General features: G+C 41.0%; 1 protein-coding gene and 1 non-coding gene across 2 annotated transcripts; one reads left to right on the top strand and one right to left on the bottom strand.

The window, feature by feature from the left end:
* Positions 1 to 6,429: 6,429 nt before the first annotated feature.
* LOC138958569 (ubiquitin-like modifier-activating enzyme 5) lies at positions 6,430 to 20,100 on the bottom strand. Its single transcript, XM_070329770.1, has 12 exons — positions 19,788 to 20,100; positions 19,271 to 19,316; positions 17,802 to 17,891; positions 17,215 to 17,324; positions 15,643 to 15,729; positions 15,057 to 15,141; positions 14,541 to 14,645; positions 13,544 to 13,671; positions 11,384 to 11,519; positions 10,338 to 10,413; positions 9,656 to 9,768; positions 6,430 to 8,867 (listed from the first exon to the last, which is right to left on the bottom strand). The coding sequence occupies exons 1-12, from the start codon at positions 19,925 to 19,927 to the stop codon at positions 8,790 to 8,792; spliced, it is 1,194 nt and encodes a 397-aa protein (XP_070185871.1). The 5' UTR covers positions 19,928 to 20,100; the 3' UTR covers positions 6,430 to 8,789.
* A 215-nt stretch (positions 20,101 to 20,315) lies between these two features.
* Positions 20,316 to 20,387, top strand: Trnap-ugg (transfer RNA proline (anticodon UGG)). The gene has a single exon. It is a non-coding gene; the product is annotated as a tRNA-Pro (tRNA).

Raw genomic sequence — 20,387 nt, 5'->3', positions numbered from 1 at the left:
CCGATCTCGCTTGTAACTTTTAATCTTATTCATATACATGAAGAGTTTGAAACGTGGGCATATCACAGTTTGGAAGGTAGGGATTCTGATAGATTAAATAAAAACTGTCAAACTTTTAGGCATGGAATTCCCCTTTGAGAGTATTTGTTGTGGTAGTACTACTACTATGAATTGCTTTCAATGTTTTCCCATAATATTATAAAACCAGACAAAAGTTGTTGTTGATTTCTGTTTTTGTTAATGTCAACTTTTTTTTAAACCTGTGACAACAGCTCTATAACTCACTCTGTCCTTCTGTTGGTCTGTCTGTCGGTTAGTCGGTCTGACCGTCTGTCTGTCTGTCTGTCTGTCAAAAAAATTGTCAAAAAACCGGACATTTCCGAGAGGGAGACAGCGCTGACATTGCAAGCGGCCGCAACAGGCTCTCATCACAAAAAACAACTGCAATGCAAACATTACCGCCCTGGTAGTCCCCCTTGCTATGGTCTGCCTTTGTTTATTGCGTACTCAGGAGTGTCAACTTTCTTGACATGACATGACATCGCAAGATCGCCAAAGGATTTTTTCAGGGGTAGACAAATTAGCCCCATTTTATCAAAGGGAAGGTGCAGGTGGAGATAATTCAAGGGAAGACAACTCTGTCTTACCTACAAACATTACGGCCCCCTTTATTATGGGGGCGAGGACGCCCCCATTCTATACGGATAGTTTAGAGGTTGACCATGGGCAGCGCCATTTTGTTGTGAAATACGTCATCAGTTTGTGTACACAGGAAGTTGTGACATCCGTCACCCTATGGGAGGGGTGAAGGCAACATTGTTCATCTGCAGAAAGTTGTGAAATCCGTCACCCTATGGGAGGGGTGACGTCAAAATTGGTCATCACAGAGTTTGTGTAACACAGGAAGTTGTGAAATACGTCACCCTATGGGAGGGGTGACGTCAAAATTGTTCAACAAAAACATGATATGTCGCATTGTGCAGGGTCAACTGCAACAAACTCAAACCGAGCCATTCATACCTAGCTGTATTTGAGTGACTTATATACCCGACATTTTTATTTCTTATTTTTAGCACAGGTGTAGGAAAAATCATGAACCAAAATGTTATTTATTTTCTAATTTAACATTTTTTTTACAAATATGACCATGGTCTTTTAAACATACAGTGACATTAAACATTGTTATGTTAAAAAAAAGAAAAAAGAAAAAAAGCTTTTGTGCACAAATCAGAAAATACATTGTACATTTTACCTACAGGCCAAACAGTGTCTGTTGGCGGCAAAGGGCCCAGCAAGTTGCTATTTTTAGATCGATTAAAAGTTGTCAAGAACAGGCGCTTACATTTGGATGTGTCCACTGATAGTAGGTTTGGTTGTGATCAATCAGAATGATGTAGGAATAAAAATGTATGACAGTTTGGTATGATGACATGTAATTCAAATATGCTGAAATGTAATATTATACATGATATAATATTATTATGGCTGTTGCCATGACCATGAACCCCAAGAAAGGTTTAATGTTATGTAAAATCAAAATACCAAAATCAAGCACCTACTAATCTGATCTACGGTGCGGCTTGGACCTAATATGGATGGACACGCAACTCGCTCAGCCAGCCAGCGCTGCGAGACTTACAGCGGCCAACTTCGCCGCGGCGCGCTCACTGGCTCAGTATTGAACTTGCGTCAAGGCCGATGCGCGTAGATTCCCAGAATGTTTACTTTCGGTTAGATTCTTCGACAGCATTCGCAGAGGTGACTGCCGTATTGTGTACCGCAGTCAGAAGTAATTTATTACTTTTGGGAGTTTAGTAACGTGATATCAGTTTTCAATTGTTCGTTCACTTATATTGCTTTCAGATTTAACACACAAGAAACAGTAGCACGGTTTTCGTTGCGAAAATGTGCATTGGCAGTGCTACGCGATCGAATTGTGTATTATGTACACGCGGTGTTCTTCTGGAAAAGACCGCGTCAGTCGTTCAGCCCGCGAGCGGTGGGATGGGGGGGTTCACATGGTTTGTTTGTTTCAGAACCACACCCATATACACACATTTCACATGTAAACCATTTGTCCGCCCCCTGTCGATATTTATCGACTAAGTTCCTTGTTCACTCTCGCGATGCTTCACGCATGTCAACTTTCCTCAGAATGGACCAGCAACAAGGGTTTCATTCTAGAATGGCACCCCTGTACTTGCGCAGGGTTAGAATTCCAACCTGGACCCGGTCCATTCTAGAATGAAACCGGATTCTAAGAACGCGCAGAACATATATACCAAAGCTGCTCGCCGAGTGCTTCGCGAGCGCTTTCCTGCACTGCCCCAAGAAACGGCTTTCTGTCATTCGCACTGCGGGCGACCCGTGGCGAACCGCTCTGGACAACTCGTCTCTGGTGTATTGTGGAGAGATCTACTTTTTGACGGAAGTGACCGAACAACTGTGAATAACGCAGTCTCGGTGTATGTGAATGACGTCACAGTCATCGTCACAGTCTGTATCTTTTGAAGCATCGCATTCTTCATGACGCTCTCTCTCTCACACACACACACAGACATGACTCACTACTTCGAGGGGGGGGGGGGGGGGGGGGGGGGGCGATGCTTTACCATGTGCACCGGGAATGGGCTTTTTGGACGTAACGTGCATGGGAATGGGGAAATTCTTGTAGCGTGCACCGTGCACAGAGGTCCGGCGTGCACCGTGCATGGAGCTTTTTCGTAACGTGGACCGTGCCTGGCACTTTTGGCCTCAACGTGCCCGTGCACAGACACCATCCCCCCCCCCCCCCCCCCCCCCCCCCCCATGGTGACCCTCTACTTCAACTAGCCACGGTATCAGCCTTTGGATGTGTTCACTCGTGCGTGTGACCCAGTTATAATCAGAAAGAAGACCATAGTCAAATCGATTATTTTCAACACTAGAAAGCTTTCAGTCTCATTTCAACGCTTTTGTTTACTCTGAATTGTTCAAGTCAGTTACTGATCGAAAAAAAAAACCACGAAACTGTACGGTCTTGTAGTCCTGACAACTTTGAGAAAAGGGTTTGCACGCAAGGATTCAAGCCTGAGAAGGTCCGGATAAAAGAGACAACAATAGTAAGTTAGGCTCATTGTTTTGCACTGTAGCTAACCAGTCAATCAGGACAGGCCATCTAACGGAGAAGTATCAGTATTTATAACCGACAAAGCCTTAATTGTTCGTAGGCTATGTTTCGTTATGCTTTTGCAGTTGGTTTTTTTATATTTGTTGTAATTATTATTTAGAATTTGTTATTGCTTTATTAGTTCTTTTTTTTTTTACCCCTTTCACTGTATGTGTGTGTGTGTGTGTGTGTGTGTGTGTGTGTGTGTGTGTGTGTGTGTGTGTGTGTGTGTGTGTGTGTGTGTGTGCAGTGTGCGTATTTGGGTAGGGAGTGGGGTGCGGAGGTAGATGCACCTTGACTCTGATCAGAGACTACCTTCAGCGGTCACTGGTTCAAACACTTTTTTTTTTTTAAATATGCATAGTTTGATGCATCACTAAAACTGCTCTTCATATTAACAGGCAATGGTTCCGGTGAATATATGACTTGTCTTCTCTGTGACCGCGCTTTTAGTTTTACGGTCATTCTTATTGTGTTTTTGCCCTAAAACGGCCCGTTTGAGATCACCATACTTTCCTCTTCGTGTGTTCCGCGTTTCTTGGTCTTTGATAAGTGTGATCCTCCTATAATAAAAAAAAATAAAAAAAAGAGTGATCGCCAAGCGTCCCGGGAGCACAGTGCATTAGTATGTGGAAACTGACTAACTAACAGTTGCTTGTCATGGAAACGGCACGTTTGTGACCAGCGCATTCAATGGCTACTTGGTGATTCCTGTCTTTACACTTCTATGCCACCCCAGTGACCTCAGAATCGACGTTCGTTGTGTTGACTCAACTGGCTCGAGAGTAGACGACAACTACTAGTACGTAGACAAATAGGTGAAAGCTCCCTCCCTCCCTCCCTCCCTCCCCCGCTCTCTCTCCCTCCCTCCTTCTCGCTCCCTCCTCCCCCCCCTCCCTCTCTCTCTCCTAAGGAAAGCTTGCCACATAATTCAATGCCAGATGTAAATAGCACATTTTCTTTTTGCTCGCCGGACCATATTCTATTACCTGTTCAAACAAATAATGGTTGGAGTTTTGCCACTGAATAACAACTCAACTGCCAAGGAGTGCAGAAGTGGTGGCTAAGTGTTGTCAAAAACACTTCCCATTAACAGGCTTTTTAATCTGTCTTATGGAAATCATAATTGAAGTTCAAGTCCACCTATTACACTCAGCTCTAACAATGAGCCTTCGGCTTAACATGACATTTTTGTGCGTGTGCAATTAATTTCAGTCAGTTGAATTTATGAATTTGCAAGAAGAATAACCTTTGTTTGAAACTGATATTGCTTGACAGGAGGAAAGACTTGAGTCAGAAAAAGTGCCGGTTGAAAAGGAAAGTAATTATGGCAAAGCTGAATCATATGGTGAATAAATGAAAGGTTCAGGAACTGATCTAAGCGCGCGGGCACGCACTCAGTATCGCTCCCACACACGCACATACGTTACTACTCACACTCGCACACACACACACATACAAACACACACACACACACACCGTGCACACACACACACACACACACACGCGTGCGTGCGGGACAACTTTGATGTTTCATGCGATTGTATACATTGACACATCGATCATTCCTTTTTCAGCTACAAAAACCATTATAAACAGATCATGTTACAGCCACGCATGCACGATCATGTTGTCTCAGCGCTACCTGCACAAACACCCTTTCTCATCAGTATTCATAACCACATACCCTCCCCATGGAATAAGTAACCACGACACCTATAACGTAGTCTTTCCTGCACTGTATATAAGTGCTATGGAGCCCATGATTTACGAGCGATCAAAGCGTATTGATCAGACATGTCTGATACTTCTTGTCGTGTGGAAGAGAATCCGGACTTGATAGGGTGGTAGTGTGCATGTTGATCCCCACGCGAATCACCCAATTTAACCTATAAGGGTTAGATAGCGGGAAGACACAGCGGGGGTGGAATGAGAAAAGTGTAGGCTTATGTGCATGGGATGGGGGGGGGGGGGGGGGGTGGCGGGGTGCGTTGGGGGCCGGAGGGGTACTGACTGCAGTGAAACTAGTACAGGTACTTGTAACCCAGTGTTGTTCTAACCATAGAGAACAATAGGTCAGTTGCACCTGGCTTTAACAAAATACATATCGGTCAAAATGTCCTGGTCGCAAAAACATGTCAGAATACATCGTAGTGTCAAAGTTATCGGACATTGCATGGCGTCTGGGGTCAGAACAATGCGTCAGATCAAAAGAAAAGTATGCTGCGTAAATGACCCATAGACCAACCTGATCACCAAATTAAAATTGTGGAAAAGCTTCCTTGGGAGGTATTGGAAAGACCGCCAAACACTCACTACGGGTGACCGAACCATTTGTTTCACATGCAGAGCCAATATCATGTGCCTTTGGTTCGAACCACAGAGGAGTCGTGTCAATACCGATGGACGGCAAGAGAGAGGGGGACTGTGTGTGTGTGTGTGTATGTCGGTATGTGTGTGTGTGTGAGCAGCGTGTGTTTGTGTGTGTGAGAGAAGGAGAGAGAGAGAGAGAGAGAGAGAGAGAGAGAGTGTGTGTGTGTGTGTGAGAGAGAGGAGAGAGAGAGAGAGAGAGAGAGAGCGTTTTTGCATGCGTCCGTGTTTGCATGTGCCAGCAGCTTTGTGTGTGTAAAAATACACCGAATTCCTGCATTGGCTATAAATGTGAGTGCATAAGTGTTATTTGAAAATAGAAGCGCACACAGATCTCGACACACACACTCTCACTGGTTCCACTTCTTTGTCTCTCTTGCTTTGAATAATTTAAGAAAATCCAGCCGCTCAGTGTGAGATTAGTCAGTGACTCAATGGTGTTCACTGTTGCTAAGCTGCGAGTTGCATTGTTTGTATTTTGTTCTTCTGCCAAACACTCATCTCTGCAGTGTAAGCAACACCTCACATCATGGTTCTCGAACTTCAAGTGTATTGATTGATTGAAGTGTACCAATGTATGGAACGCTTTCCTTCTGCTTGTTTGCAGGGACTGTTAACACCTCGCCTCAAGTCTAGAATTATATGAGAGACGATCTACTCATGCATTGTTAAGGTGATCCCAACAACAATACATCATGCATGGCCTTCTCCGTTGTGTTTCGACTTTTGTCGGCTAAGTCAATAGTGTTGTGCGTGTGTGTGTGTGCATGTTTTTTTTTTTAGAAACAGAGGTTATTGCTATTCTATAAATTGTATCAGGTGCATTCAAGGCTTCAGGTAAAAACAACAATTTCAATTGTACACTCACACACACACACACACACACACACAGAGGAAAAAGTCAATTTCATTCTATTTTCATATTGTTTAGTTTGCTTGCAAATAAATACACATCCAACAAAAAACATGCACATTGCCTGGGAAAAAAATGAGTGATAAACATTATCCTTCAGTTTTCATTGAGAAGCTAGGATCGAGTTCATAAATCAAATGCCTTTCTATATAAAATTATAGTCGATAATAATTAAGCTGTGTGAGAATACTAACTCCCCATATCGTCATTTATCAAATGGAAATCAAGGAACCTAAGAAAAATCAATGCAACCTAATCTGCAGATGCTTCCATCAACAACATCCTGTAATTGCAGCAAATACATTTCTTTCTTTCTTTAATTGGTGTTTAACGTCGTTTTCAACCGTTCAAGGTTATATCGCGACGGAGGGAAGGGGGGAGATGGGATAGAGCCACTTGTCAATTGTTTCTTGTTCACAAAAGCACTAATCAAAAATTTGCTCCAGGGGCTTGCAACGTAGTACAATATATTACCTTGGTTTAAGCGTGTTTTTATTAATTTCTTGTATGCATGTTATATACAGTAGCAACATTAAGAACGTAAACAAGCAGACTGCTTATGGACACGTTCTAAAACTGATAATCAATACACATTCTGATAACAAGACAATATATTACCGTACTGGGAGAATGCAAGTTTCCAGTACAAAGGACTTAACATTTCTTACATACTGCTTGACTAATATCTTTACAAAAATTGACTATATTCTATACAAGAAACACTTAACAAGGGTAAAAGGAGAAACAGAATCCGTTAGTCGCCTCTTACGACATGCTGGGGAGCATCGGGTAAATTCTTTCTCGTCCCAACCAATATGGGACTCCCCCTAACCCGCGAGGGGTGGTAGCAAATACATGGTGGTAGCAAATACATCAACTCAACAAACTCACAAAAAATTATAATTCAACTGCACATTACGCACCATGACATAAGAACAGAACCTACATTGAGAAGCTAATCTATTAAACATTTTAATTGCAATCAGAATGAACGAGCACTAGCAGAATTCTACATACAAAAGTACTACCCTGAAGAGGCAGCAAAGATACTTGTCAAAAGTTGTGTACATGTACTCCAACTAAGCCAGGCTGACCACTTCTCATGGTCTTGCATGTCAACAAGCCTTTGATGTTTACTCAACTCTCATCTCTGTGTTTTTGGCAAACATTTATGATAAATGCGTGGTTATTTCTCACTGTCTCACAGTGTTCAAATGATAAACTTTCAACCTAAAATCCAGTCAGGTGAAAGTAACATATATGAATACAATAACGAATGTTGTTGCCAATATGAAGACAAATAAATAAGCAAATAAACACAGTGGAACTAGTACAAATCAGATTCCAAATATTCATCAAGAAACCTTGCTTGAGCAGAAAGTCCAGGACACCTTCGAGTCTAGACATCTCAGCTTCCACATGGCATGTGACATGCTAACTCAGACAACTCTGAGATTGTCTTCTCTTTTCTTCATAACATATTTCAGAACTAGAAATCTTTTCTTTTTAATAATTCTTCACATCAGACAGCAAAGTTCATGGCAGGCATTTTGATTTTCGTTTTGTTGTAAAAATAGTGCACAAAAATAGTGCTCCACCACCGTTAACAAAAAAAAAAGAAGTCGAACTGGAGAAAAAACAAAATCATGAAAAATAAGCTGAGGGTAGACAGGGTAAATTTTGCAAAATAAACACTCACATACAAGCATTTGCTCAAGTAGTGAGCTTTTTGATACATGGAACAAATGTCAAAAGAAGTTAAGAATATTAACACACAATTGTGTCTGCGCACACACACACACACACACACCCAAACAGAGGCACACATGCACTCACACACCCACGGCCACATTCACGCACACACATACACACTGAAAATCTCACTCCCTTTCTCTCTTGTTTACAAGAGTTTACATGAAGCAGAGACCTTGATAAATTAAACTACATTCCCAAAACTCAAAACAAAACAATCCACAGCTGTAAACCCTTTTCCTTGCATGATTACAGGTTAAGTCACAGTAATTTCTGGAAAAAGGAAGGAGACCTGTACACATGAAAAATGACCAGAAAAAGAACACCAAAACATTAACCTTCTCCTGTCTCATTTTGAAAACACTCCCTCACTTAAAAAATATTCACGTTTTGAGCAGGTTAACATGTTCATTTTTAACTTGTCACTTGCAATATCAACTATCTCTCAAACAAGCTGATATCCAATCACTATTCAAAGTGACATGTAACAAAACGGATCTAATCAAAATTTAAGAAACATGCTTTAACTTACCTGTTGTATTTACTTTTTTCTTCTGCACTTAATGCACTGTACCCATAACCACCTAACAATCACAAAGCTTACAATCACAAGCCTTGCATCTGTTTCATCAAATCGTCTAAACTCTGACCGGAGTCTTGCACCGTTGCATCTTGGTCGCCTCCCTGGGTAACAAAACAAAACGAATAATATTCAGGCCTGAAAGTGGCGAGTATTTTACTCGCCATGGCGAGAAGAAACATGAAACTGGCAAGTAGAAATGTTCATCTACTCGCCAAATGCGAGTAAAGTTGCTGAAACAAATTGTTGGTTCAGCTAGTAAAGTTTGCTCTCTGGCTAGTAAATGTTCAGAATCACTAGCCAAGGGCTAGTACACCATATTTTTGACTTTCAGGGCTGATATTTTATACCAACACAATTCAAATCTAAAGGCTGATGTGTGCCAGAAGAGCACACGATTCTTCGCCATTTTGGTCCCTGTGCACCATGTAGAAATTCTCTATCTCTTTCTGGTGTGGACAAATTCATATACAAACTGTCCTTGCATAATTCCCTGTATGAAGTTCATGATGCTTTGACTGAGGATAGGGTGCAACAAGTCCAACAGCACAACACTATCATTTTCTGCCTCTTGAATATCTTGCTTTTTTCATGCATGCGTGCATGTGTGTGTCATGGTGTGTGTTTGTGTGCGTGCGTCCTTGTGTATGTATTGTCTTCCCAGCCAAAGTAACTTGACCTTGTGATTTTTTGTAACATGGCAAGGCAATTGCACTACCTTTGAGTGCATGTGTGATATCAATGCTATGACAAAACAAGAGTGTATGTGTATGAGAGAGAGCGAGAGTGTGCATGTTTGAACGTGTATCTGTGTTTCTGCGACTAAGTCTCTGTGTGTCAGTAAGTTTTGCACACATTATCAAACACTCCCAAAGAGATAACGTTCTCTTACCTGTGTTGGAGCAGGCGTAGTGTAGGCCACCCTCACTCCTTTGGTCAGCTCTGGCTGGTCGCCTTCTGCTGCGGCCAGTTCATCAGCGGTGGTCTCCGACACAATTTCAATGGCTGTGGTCAGAAAAAATATTCAAAACCCAGTTTCACAATGGTGTCATCATCTACCTATTCACAGCTTAATTTAGAAAAGAAAGTGGATGTCTTGTTTTTTACGCCTCTAATACATGTTCAAATATGTTGACACCTCACTGTATGCCACACATAGAAGCATACTACATTTCAGTGACAATCTCAAAGGGAGACCATCTGTATCACAAGTGTCAATATACCTACGCTCTAACAGAGTCTGACAGAAAAGCGTGAAACTTATAATCCGCTTGAAAAGTCTTACCAGAAAATGTAAACATAACCCTTACAATAAACTCACACAGACCACTTTTCATAAGCTGTAGTTGAAAAGAGCTGAAGAAAATGCAGCAAAACCCTTGCAGTAAAAAACCCCACAAAAACAACAATGGTTAAACAAATGTTACCAACAAAAATGTGAACAAGTGTGAAAAGTCACAAAGGAATCCTATGAACTTGAACAACTGACCCCGTCCCGCTCTGTCCCTCAGCATCCCCTCGCCCAATGAGAGGAACAGAAAACTAGGGGTTTAACAACTCTACAGAAAACTTACCCCACTCATTGTCTTCATGTACTACTTCCGCTTCAGTGATTTCCACTTGCACTTTGGGTCTAGTAGCTTCCCTTGCCTGAAAGGACAAAATGACAACATTTGGTTAAAAACAACAAAGAAAGAAATGTAAGCTTAGCATGTGAAAGAAAATTGTATATGAAAAATATGCAATTTGCTGATGATGATAAGCTTTGTAATCACACAGAATGATGTGTTATTGTTAAGAAAACTCAACATACACACAATGATAAGCTTTGTAATCACACAGATGTGTTATTGTTAAGAAAACTCAACATACACACACACACACAAATAATAATAAATAATAATAATAAATGAGCATTTATATAGCGCAACATCATAACTTTACAATTATGCTCTTTGCGCTTGACACATTTAAAATTAAAACACAGTTATACAAGCATTTACATCTACATTCATAGTCAGCAACGCTTAATTAAAAGCATACACCATCAAACATACATTACAAAAGATTCTTCCACTAACTAAGTAATAAAAACATGAATAAAATAGGTAGTGTAAACAAGGAAATACCAGCTGAATACCCTTAATCAAACAGAATATGTTATCAACAATACTGAAAACAGCCCTAGATGTTTATATACATTATCACATTATCACTAAAACAACAAATACACTACATGTAGCCTACTGATGGACTGAGAAAACAAAATCAGGGGTTGTATTTCTTGAAGAGGTGCGTTTCAAGTGCTCGTTTGAATGCTTGGGGTGACTGAGAGTGGCGGATGTGAAAGGGGAGAGAATTCCATTGTGTGGGTGCGCCATGTCTAAGACGAGACAGACAGTCACACACACACTAACACACACACACACACACACAGTACATACAACTGAAAGAACCATGCACTCTGTTTATCAACAAAATTCAATGTTTTGAAGAACTGAAACACAATTGCTGCATAACATACCCACAATTTAAAAAAAGAACAACAAAAAAAAAAAGAACGAAAGAAAGAATAGTATTCTGCTTCTGAAGAACAACTCAAGATGGAAGCGAGCATTACCTGAAACTCTGTCTGACGTTTTTTACAGTAGGAGTCATCACACTGTGGGTTTGGTTTCAGGATCATCCGAGGGAAAAAGTCCAGCATGGCATTGTACCCCAGGTAGTAGGATACATCTCCAAACTGGAGTAGATATCTGCAAACAACAAAAACACAAACTGAGTCAGCATTTACTGTGCAGACACAAGTTCATCAAGAAGCCTGCTTCCTCCCAGCCAGTGCTCCGCCTGGCGTCTGGCATTATGGGGTTAGTGCTAGGACTGGTTGGTCCGGTGTCAGAATAATGTGACTGGGTGAGACATGAAGCCTGTGCTGCGACTTCTGTCTTGTGTGTGGCGCATATTATATGTCAAAGCAGCACCGCCCTGATATGGCCCTTTGTGGTCGGCTGGGCGTTAAGCAAACAAACAAACAAACAAACAAACCTCCCAGCCAGAGACAAGCGCACATGATTATCTCCCTTGACATTAAGTGGGGATATAGCTCAGTTGGTAGCGCGCTGGATTTGTATTCAGTTGGCCGCTGTCAGCGTGAGTTCGATCCCAGGTTCGGCGGAAATTTATTTCAGAGTCAACTTTGTGTGCAGACTCTCTTCGGTGTCCGAACCCTCCCCCCGTGTACACTACATTGGGTGTGCACGTTAAAGATCCCACGATTGACAAAAGGGTCTTTCCTGGCAAAATTGCTTAGGCACAGTTAATAATTGTCTACCTATACCCGTGTGACTTGGAATAATAGGCCGTGAAAGGTAAATATGCGCCGAAATGGCTGCAATCTACTGGCCGTATAAAATTTCATCTCACACGGCATCACTGCAGAGCGCCTAGAACTGTACCCACGGAATATGCGCGATATAAGCGTCATTGATTGATTGATTGATTGATTAGAGCAAAAAAGGGTGCATCTGGGATAATTTTCAAAAACTGAAAATGGGGGTCGGCCCCAGCTGGTGTACAGGGGCAACGCCCTGTTGGGAAGGAGCTGTGGGGGGCAATGCCACCCAGATGCCGACCGCAGACCTGGGAACCTCTGTTTTGCACTTATAGTATTCTCAAACAAACTTCGTTTATATCTGAAAAATGAGCGTACTCCACATATCCATGATTCAAACATGCTTCACACGCCTCTGTCACAGCGTTAATTAAGTTTACCTATACATTTAAAACAAATGCTTTTTTCAATGTTTACAGACAAAAACTGTTGTATAACGGTTTCAGCTATTGTAATTGATAGCGTGGATGATTTTGAATGTGCATTGCCATTGTGTATATAATTGTCTATTCTTGTATGTTTTTTTAAATTTGTTTTAAAGTCTTCGCTAGGATGTAACAGGATTTGCGCCATATAAACACCCTACTACACTGGAACCCACTTTTACGACCTTCAAAAATATTTAGAAAATCAGGTCTTCAAAGCCCCTTTCTCCCAGCCAGAGACAAGGGCACATGATTATCTCCCTTGACATGTGAGACAAAGAAAATTTGAAAATTGCCAAAAACTGAAAATGGGGGTCAGCCCCTGGTGGGGTACAGGGGCAACGCCAGAAGTGTAACATTGCACTTAAAATGGAGGTAAATGTTCAGAGGCTATGAACAGAACATCTGTGGCATTTTAAAAGGGTGTTTCCACTTCACTGTCTTAGCAATAGTTAAAAAAAGATCTTTCTCGATCGTTTTTAACCACATGCACAATCAAACCAAACAAGAATCAAAGTTCACTTCAACTCCAGTACAGTGGAACCCGCCTTTAAAGACCTTCCCCCTTTTTTAAGACTTTACTTTTCCAGAGTTTCTGTTCACAACCTCTGTAAATTTACCTCCATTTTAAGACTCGCCCCTTTTTAAGACCTAACTTTCTCAGATGTTTGGAGGTCTTAACACTTTCTACCCCACCTATGTTGACCAAGTTTTTTATAGCCGAGACCAGCTGTGCTGCAGCAGGTCAATCAGAATTGTAGTAACTGTGTAGAAACTGTGTATCAACACGCTGGAATGCAGGCGTTAGATCGACGTTACAGGAAGCGACTGAAGTGACTGTGTGTACGAATATATCCGTACCAGGTCAGATAGAACCATATGAGTGGGTACGGATATATCCGTAACCTGGGAGACAATGAGTTAAAAGGTGGGTTCAACTGTACAATAAATATTGTGTTCTCACTTAAGTACATTCTGCACCAGGAACCCTGCGACAACGCCCATGGTAGTGGGGAGGCTGGCTGCACACACTCCGTCACGCTTCAGCGTCTTCTCGTCAATCTTAGACGCCACAACCAGAGGGGGTGCACACTGAAAGTAACATCAGGATAATCTGCCATCATATACAATAAATGACATCCTCTAGACTCGATTTATCTGTGGGTAATTGCTGGACGACAAAACTAATTTGCTTCTATACTTACCAACCCTATTTTCAACACCATTTAGGAAGTGAGCTATTACAAGCAGCTACTTTACATGTTTTATTGTCATTTATTCTTCTTCTTCTTGTCGATCACTCAGATGGAAACGCCGGTTATTGTCATTTATCACTTCCAGTATGTCAACAGACATTTTCTAGAATACCAAAATGGTGAAAAAAGAAACAAGCGAATACATTGTACCCTCTGTTTACTCTAATCTGTCAAAACATGTTCTTCTTCTTCTACGTTCATGTGCTTATATAATCCCTTGTACACTTGTGTTTTGCATGAGCAGGTTTCTACGTGTATGACCGTTTTTCCCTGCCATTTACGCAGCCATACTCCATTTTCTGGGGATGCGCAAGTTGTTTTCTTGTTTTCTATATTACCCACCAAATGTGGACATGGATTACAGGATCTTTGTCATGGGTGCTTGGTCTTGTGCCTCTGTGTACACACGAAGGGAGATAAGGCACTAGCAGGTCTGCACATACGTTAACCTTGGAGATCAGAAAAATCTCCATCCTTAACCCATCAGGTGTGGCTGGGATTCGAACCCTGAAACCTCTCCATGGAAGACCGACGTCTTAACCACTAGGCCATTGTGCCCCTCTGTTAAGCATACAACCAAATAGTACACAAACTCAGCGTCTGCCCTTCAGTCTTCGATGACACAACCAGAGGAGGTGATTCCTGGAAGTAAAATATACTTAAGATCCCCCAAAAAGCTCCACCTATTCTAACATACAAACGTACAGCAAAGCAGGCAGTTTCCCCAGGAATCAGAAACTGTATGTGTCCTGTCACGGCGTTCTCGCTGACACCCGATTCAAACCACTTCTGATCGCACTCATTGCATGCCTGAAACAAGAAATAGAATCATTTTACTTATGCCAAACACAGTCAATCTCAGACATACGGAGAAACAAACACACACAATGACGCCATGTCTAAGACGAGACAGACAGTCACACACACTAACACACACAAACACATACCAGCCAGATCGACAGACACAGATGTAAATGACTCCATCACGGACACAAACAGACACATTCGTATATTTAACAGAAAACCACAGGTATCTGTATTGGACAAATTCATTTCAGATGGTTAACAAGTGAAAGAATAGGGAAATCTTTATTTTGTGTGGAATATTTTGTTTGCTTGATTTTGTTCTTTTTGAAAACTGAGGTTAAACTTGCGCACACTGACTTAATAGAAAACTCAGAGAGAAGCTAGGTGAAGATGAGAAGTCAGTCCACAACTCACCATGTTGATGGCCATACGAGCCTCAAAGTTGTCCACACAGCTTAGTACTAGGTCAACGGGTTTGTCTCCCCCAATTCCTCCTTGTCTGTTACAAAGTTGAAAGAAGAAAGAATGCCACAATTGTCAAATCAAATTTATGAAAATTCTCAGACCACTAATGACAAGAGAAAACTTGTAATGCGTATGATGTACATGAATATAAAATGACAAATAGCAATTTTCTATACATTTCTGTTATTAATGCTGCAGTTAAATAACGATACAAACATTCATCCAAGACAAAATTCGACATTTAAATTCAATTTCACATACTCTGGTCTTCATTTTACGTGAGCGATGTATATTGAAATGCTTGTAATGTACTGAACTTAGAAAATCAATCTGTGCAATCATTTTTAATTCTTTCTCTGTAGGTTTAGGAAATATTTGGAAACTGTGTTTATGAATGAAATCAATATGTATGGTTAAAATGTCCCAGTTCAAAAATGAAATATCACTCATGTAATACAGACCAAGGCTCCAGAGAATAACCCAAATATATACACTGATAAAATATGCAAAGATTTGGCTGTACGTGGAAACTCACTTGATTCTCCCTTGGAAATGGTCAAAGTTTTCTGTGGTGGTTATGTTGTAGTTGTAGACCTCAAACTCTACATCAGGGTTGATTTCTCTGTGAAGACAGCACACAATACATTTATTACGTTGTAAAACATTTTCACAACGGAGAAAAAAACACTTTAATTAACCCTTTCGCTGCCAATCAAAACTTACTTATGTGCATTCCTGATTGCCAGTGAAATTTGGAGTTCGGGGTGTAATAATTCACAAAAAATTCTAGCTCCAAACTGGCAGTAGGTAGGTAAGTAAAACCTATGTTTTTTTTAAAGGAAATTGAACCAAGAATCTGTTTTTAGTGTCTAAACATGGAAATAATAATTAGTTTGGCTTATAATGATGTTCAAATATGAACTTTTGAAAAATCGGTCGGGCGCATCTTCCGGTGCCTGTGGATCAAACACAGGTGGCTGTTTTGCTTGCTCGAAGAAAGGATCATAATCACTGTCATCTACCTGTTTCCAACGAATCGTCCGAAAGAAGATCTCCCCCTTCCCCTGTCAGTATCCATAATCATTTGCACCGCCTGTAGCGTCAGTCCGTCTTTGTTTCTCCCCACTTGGGCCCGGTCGACTGTCACCGCTAGCCATTTTGACGAGTCGAGCCTTCTCTCCCCTTCACTGCCGCCAAGGCCGAAAATAGCCTTCAGACGCAAAACCGCGTCACCATTTATGTTTATTCATGAGAATGAGGTATCCTACCAAGCCATTGGCTGGTATTTGTGTGTCAGCAGTGACGTAGCATTTCTGGAAAATTCCGGAACTGTGATGACGGGTTTACCCGTCACGTAGGCGCTGCGGCTGCACAGGCACATGACGGGTATACCTGTCTTAAGGCAGTCAAGGGGTTAAATACACACGCACATTTTTTTTTTTAAATAAAGAGCCTCAAAGATAACAGTTCTTGGAACTGTGTTTATCAAATAAGCAAGGGCATCTTTTCAAGCGCACACTGCTTAACATACACATCAACTTGCTATTGTTTGCCTCACTGTCATGGAAGCCAGGACTTGTCAGGGTTTTGGTTTGGTTTGTTTGTTTGCTTAACGCCCAGTCGACCACGAAAGGCCATATCAGGGCGGTGCTGCTTTGACATTTAACGTGCGCCACACACAAGACAGAAGTCGCAGCACAGGCTTCATGTCTCACCCAGTCACATTATTCTGACACCGGACCAACCAGTCCTAGCACTAACCCCATAATGCCAGACGCCAGGCGGAGCAGCCACTAGATTGCCAATTTTAAAGTCTTAGGTATGACCCGGCCGGGGTTCGAACCCACGACCTCCCGATCACGGGGCGGACGCCTTACCACTAGGCCAACTGTGCCGGTACTTGTCAGGGTGAATACATTTCAGTTCAGTGTTGATGTTTAGACCGACATGTTGATTACGGCAAATGTTGCCCTATTGCTTAATTTTAACGAATTTCTTTTATTCTATTTTCATGGAAATCACTGTTTTTTCTTAATTTTTGTTATGAAAGAGACATCAGACTACAGTACATAGCTGTTATTGATTTTTTTAGGAAGAACATGCATACTTCAGAGTTCTCTCCGCAGCTTCCACTTTGCTCATGCCTGCCTGATGGGGTTGGTAGAAGAGACGATTCATGTTGGCCAGCTCCACCTTGTCATAGTCGAAGAGCAGCAGCTAGAACAATGGAAGCAATAATAATATAAAACACACTGTAAAGAGTGGCTAAAAAAAAGTTACAACAATGAAAAAAAGGCAGGGGGGGTCAAGCAGGAAAGAAAGAAAAAGAAAAGCAGTCTCATCAAAACAGCCGAGTCTAATCTGCTTATGGCCATAGAAGCACAAAAATATAACAATATTTTTCAGAACTACCATTTGCATAATTTCGTACTATGGCCTCTTACAATTTACACCAGAAAGAACAATTAACCCCTGTTCTTTGTTTATTACACACAAACAAGGAAACCAACAAAAAGACAGAAAAAAGGTAATGAAAGAAGAGGTCAGTTTTTGGATAAATACAAAGTTTGAGAACTTAGTTTTTCACTTTTTTTAACCAGAAGATTCAATTTTATCAGATTGTTGGAGGTTTTAAAATGGAAATTCCACTGTCTACTGACGAAGCAAAACATGAAACCCTCTGCTCTGGCTTACCTTTCCTATACCACATCTTGTCAGCATCTCAGCAGTCACACTACCCACACCACCGACACCCACAACAGCAACAGTAAAGTCACGGATTCTCTGAGGAACAACCAGAACAACCATTGTGAGAGCAAAGACAAGTAGAACAGATATTATTGATAAAATGATAACAATCAGAGTCCTAATCACTTAATATTTCATCAGTGGCATGATGATTGAAAAAAATAATTTAAACAATGGGCAACAAAATATGCTTTGACTTGAAATGAGAGGTATGTCACATCAAAATCCGAATGCAGCATATAAATAGGTGTGGTTATGGTAACATAGCCAAACAAAATAGGGTGGGAAGGTGGGCAATCCCCCCTTTTTTTTCTTCTTTTTTTTCTAATGTGTACAAATTAAACCTACTTGACAGGGAAATAAGTGTGCACTCGGGCGATTTCGCTTTCATTGCGTTTTCTGCACTCGTTTTCTTGTTTTTGTGTGGTTTTTATGACAAATGTAATAAAAAGTTATAGGGTCGGCCCCTAAAAATAGGGTAGGTCGGGTTACCGTAACCACACCTATTTTTTTTTTAGGTCTAACCATTCTTGGCACTACACGCATTTCTTTAAAAGACAGCCATGTGCATGGCCTAGATTCATCCATTTCATATTTTGAAATGGACCATAACTGCACTCAGAGCTGCAAGCACATAGCTCGCCGTGGCAATCTAGACAAAAAAGGTTAAAATGGTTTCAATAGTCAAACACAAAGACTGTAGCGTGACTCCCAAAAGTCTGAAACTTTGTGTTGGAAACTTATTTTGTAGCATACACTATATTTTCTGACAGCTTGACGCAATTTGATGCTGCATACATCATGAATGTACGCAAATAAAACTGGTCTTGATAAACACAGCATTTTTTCCCTTTTATTTAATAGAAACTGATTTTACCGAAGCTTTACACACAAAAATTCTAAATTTAAACTGCATTTGAATCAGTTTTAAGATAAAGTGATGAATGGAATAGCGGTACTACTGTCTCCAAAAAAAACCCGAAAAACTCATCAGAAATAAGAAAATTTGTCCCTAGATCGTGTTTTGTCACATAATTGTTTGCAATCATGACTTATGTTTGCAACTTTCACAGTTCATGGCTTTATTTTCATGTTTGTGCGAGGATTTACGAAGGAGCGGAAGCACTAATCACATGACGTCATCAATACTTGTGCTTTCGAGTAACAAGAGTTACCTCCCTTGCATTGAAATTGTTGCATCGATTTCGTCGATAATCCGGCTCTCAACACAAATATAAGGGTGCATGTAGCATGAATCAGGCTTACTTTTCACAGGCATGTCCAATACTTCACTTTGAAGATAGATTTAGTTAGTCTAGATGGGGTTTTCAGGGGTTTTCAGAGGTTTTCGGAGACAAGTAGTAACCTGGAAAAGCATGTCTATAAAAAATTAAAAAAAATACAATTACGTGTACCTCATAGTTCTCCACAATGCCCATTCTCTTCAAGGCCATGAGACGACTGCAATCAAAAATCAAGAATTACGTTTCTGCTTTCAGTTTCACATGCAATGATGCATACTCAAAATATTATTTCATTTATGAAAATATGCGCTGGCATTCAAGCTGTTATAATGTACATAAACAAAAAGAGAAAAAGAGTGATGGGTTTGACTGGTGACCTCGCTTTAGGTGGTGATTTGCAAGTACACGGCGTTTACTTTACACGCCATTCGTGCATAACTCCCCAGAGCACTAACCACATGTTACCATCAGTGTGAGTAAAAAAAAGGAGGTCTATTTTGTGAGCCACTGCTGACTCAGTGACTGTCGGTTCCCGAGCCTAGGTGCTCCGCATCCGACTAGTCGTTTCCCGAACCACTCCGTTTGTAATTTTATACCATATGGGGTCCTCAAATAACCGAAGTGCTAAAACACCAGCTTAAACTTGTATTTACATGACAATCCTGTAACATTGGGACAGCAATCTTACCTGTAGGGGTTCGAGTCCACCACCTCTGCACTCATCTGAGTAATTTTCCCCCGGTTTGGTGCTGATTTCGTCTGCAATGCATCAGCAAGCTGCCGCTCCAAATCAGCAACTCTGGCTTTCAGTTCTGTGATAGTCGCCATATCGTTTGGTTAAATAAGACGGTAACTTCGTATTTGACAACAGCTACTCGTGTGTACCTGTTAAATTCTTTCAGAAATAGCTGTAAAACGTTAACACATGTCCAATACTCTCACAGATTTCTCTTGTTTTGAGTCATTCCATTAGCCAACGTGTGACAGGGGATGTTACTCTAGTGAAATTCTAAGGGAAACAACCCTCAACTCCCATTGTAAGGTAAGGTGGAGTAAAAAGTGTAGCACATGCGACTAAAAATCCTGTATAAACTTAAGTTCAAAAGATATGTATGACTGCAAGCAGAAATTGTTAATTCACTGACAAACCATTTATTCAGTTAGAAAAAGTTATACCTTATGTTTTTAGTTTAGATAAAAGTCGTGTAATTCAGATGGCTCGTTGGTCTAGGGGTATGATTCTCGCTTTGGGTGCGAGAGGTCCCGGGTTCGAATCCCGGACGAGCCC

Source organism: Littorina saxatilis, linkage group LG2, assembly GCF_037325665.1.
Source record: "Littorina saxatilis isolate snail1 linkage group LG2, US_GU_Lsax_2.0, whole genome shotgun sequence".
NCBI classification, from domain to species: domain Eukaryota; kingdom Metazoa; phylum Mollusca; class Gastropoda; order Littorinimorpha; family Littorinidae; genus Littorina; species Littorina saxatilis.
Note: the sequence above shows the minus strand (reverse complement) of the source record. Positions and strands in the feature narration are given on the sequence as shown.

Coding starts and splice junctions, on each gene's coding strand:
- LOC138958569 (XM_070329770.1), bottom strand. CDS start 19,927: ATGGCGACTATCACAGAACTGAAAGCCAGAGTTGCTGATTTGGAGCGG. Junction 19,317..19,787: donor GTGGACTCGAACCCCTACAG/GTAAGATTGCTG, acceptor TTTTGATTGCAG/TCGTCTCATGGCCTTGAAGA. Junction 9,769..10,337: donor ACATGAAGACAATGAGTGGG/GTAAGTTTTCTG, acceptor TTCTGACCACAG/CCATTGAAATTGTGTCGGAG.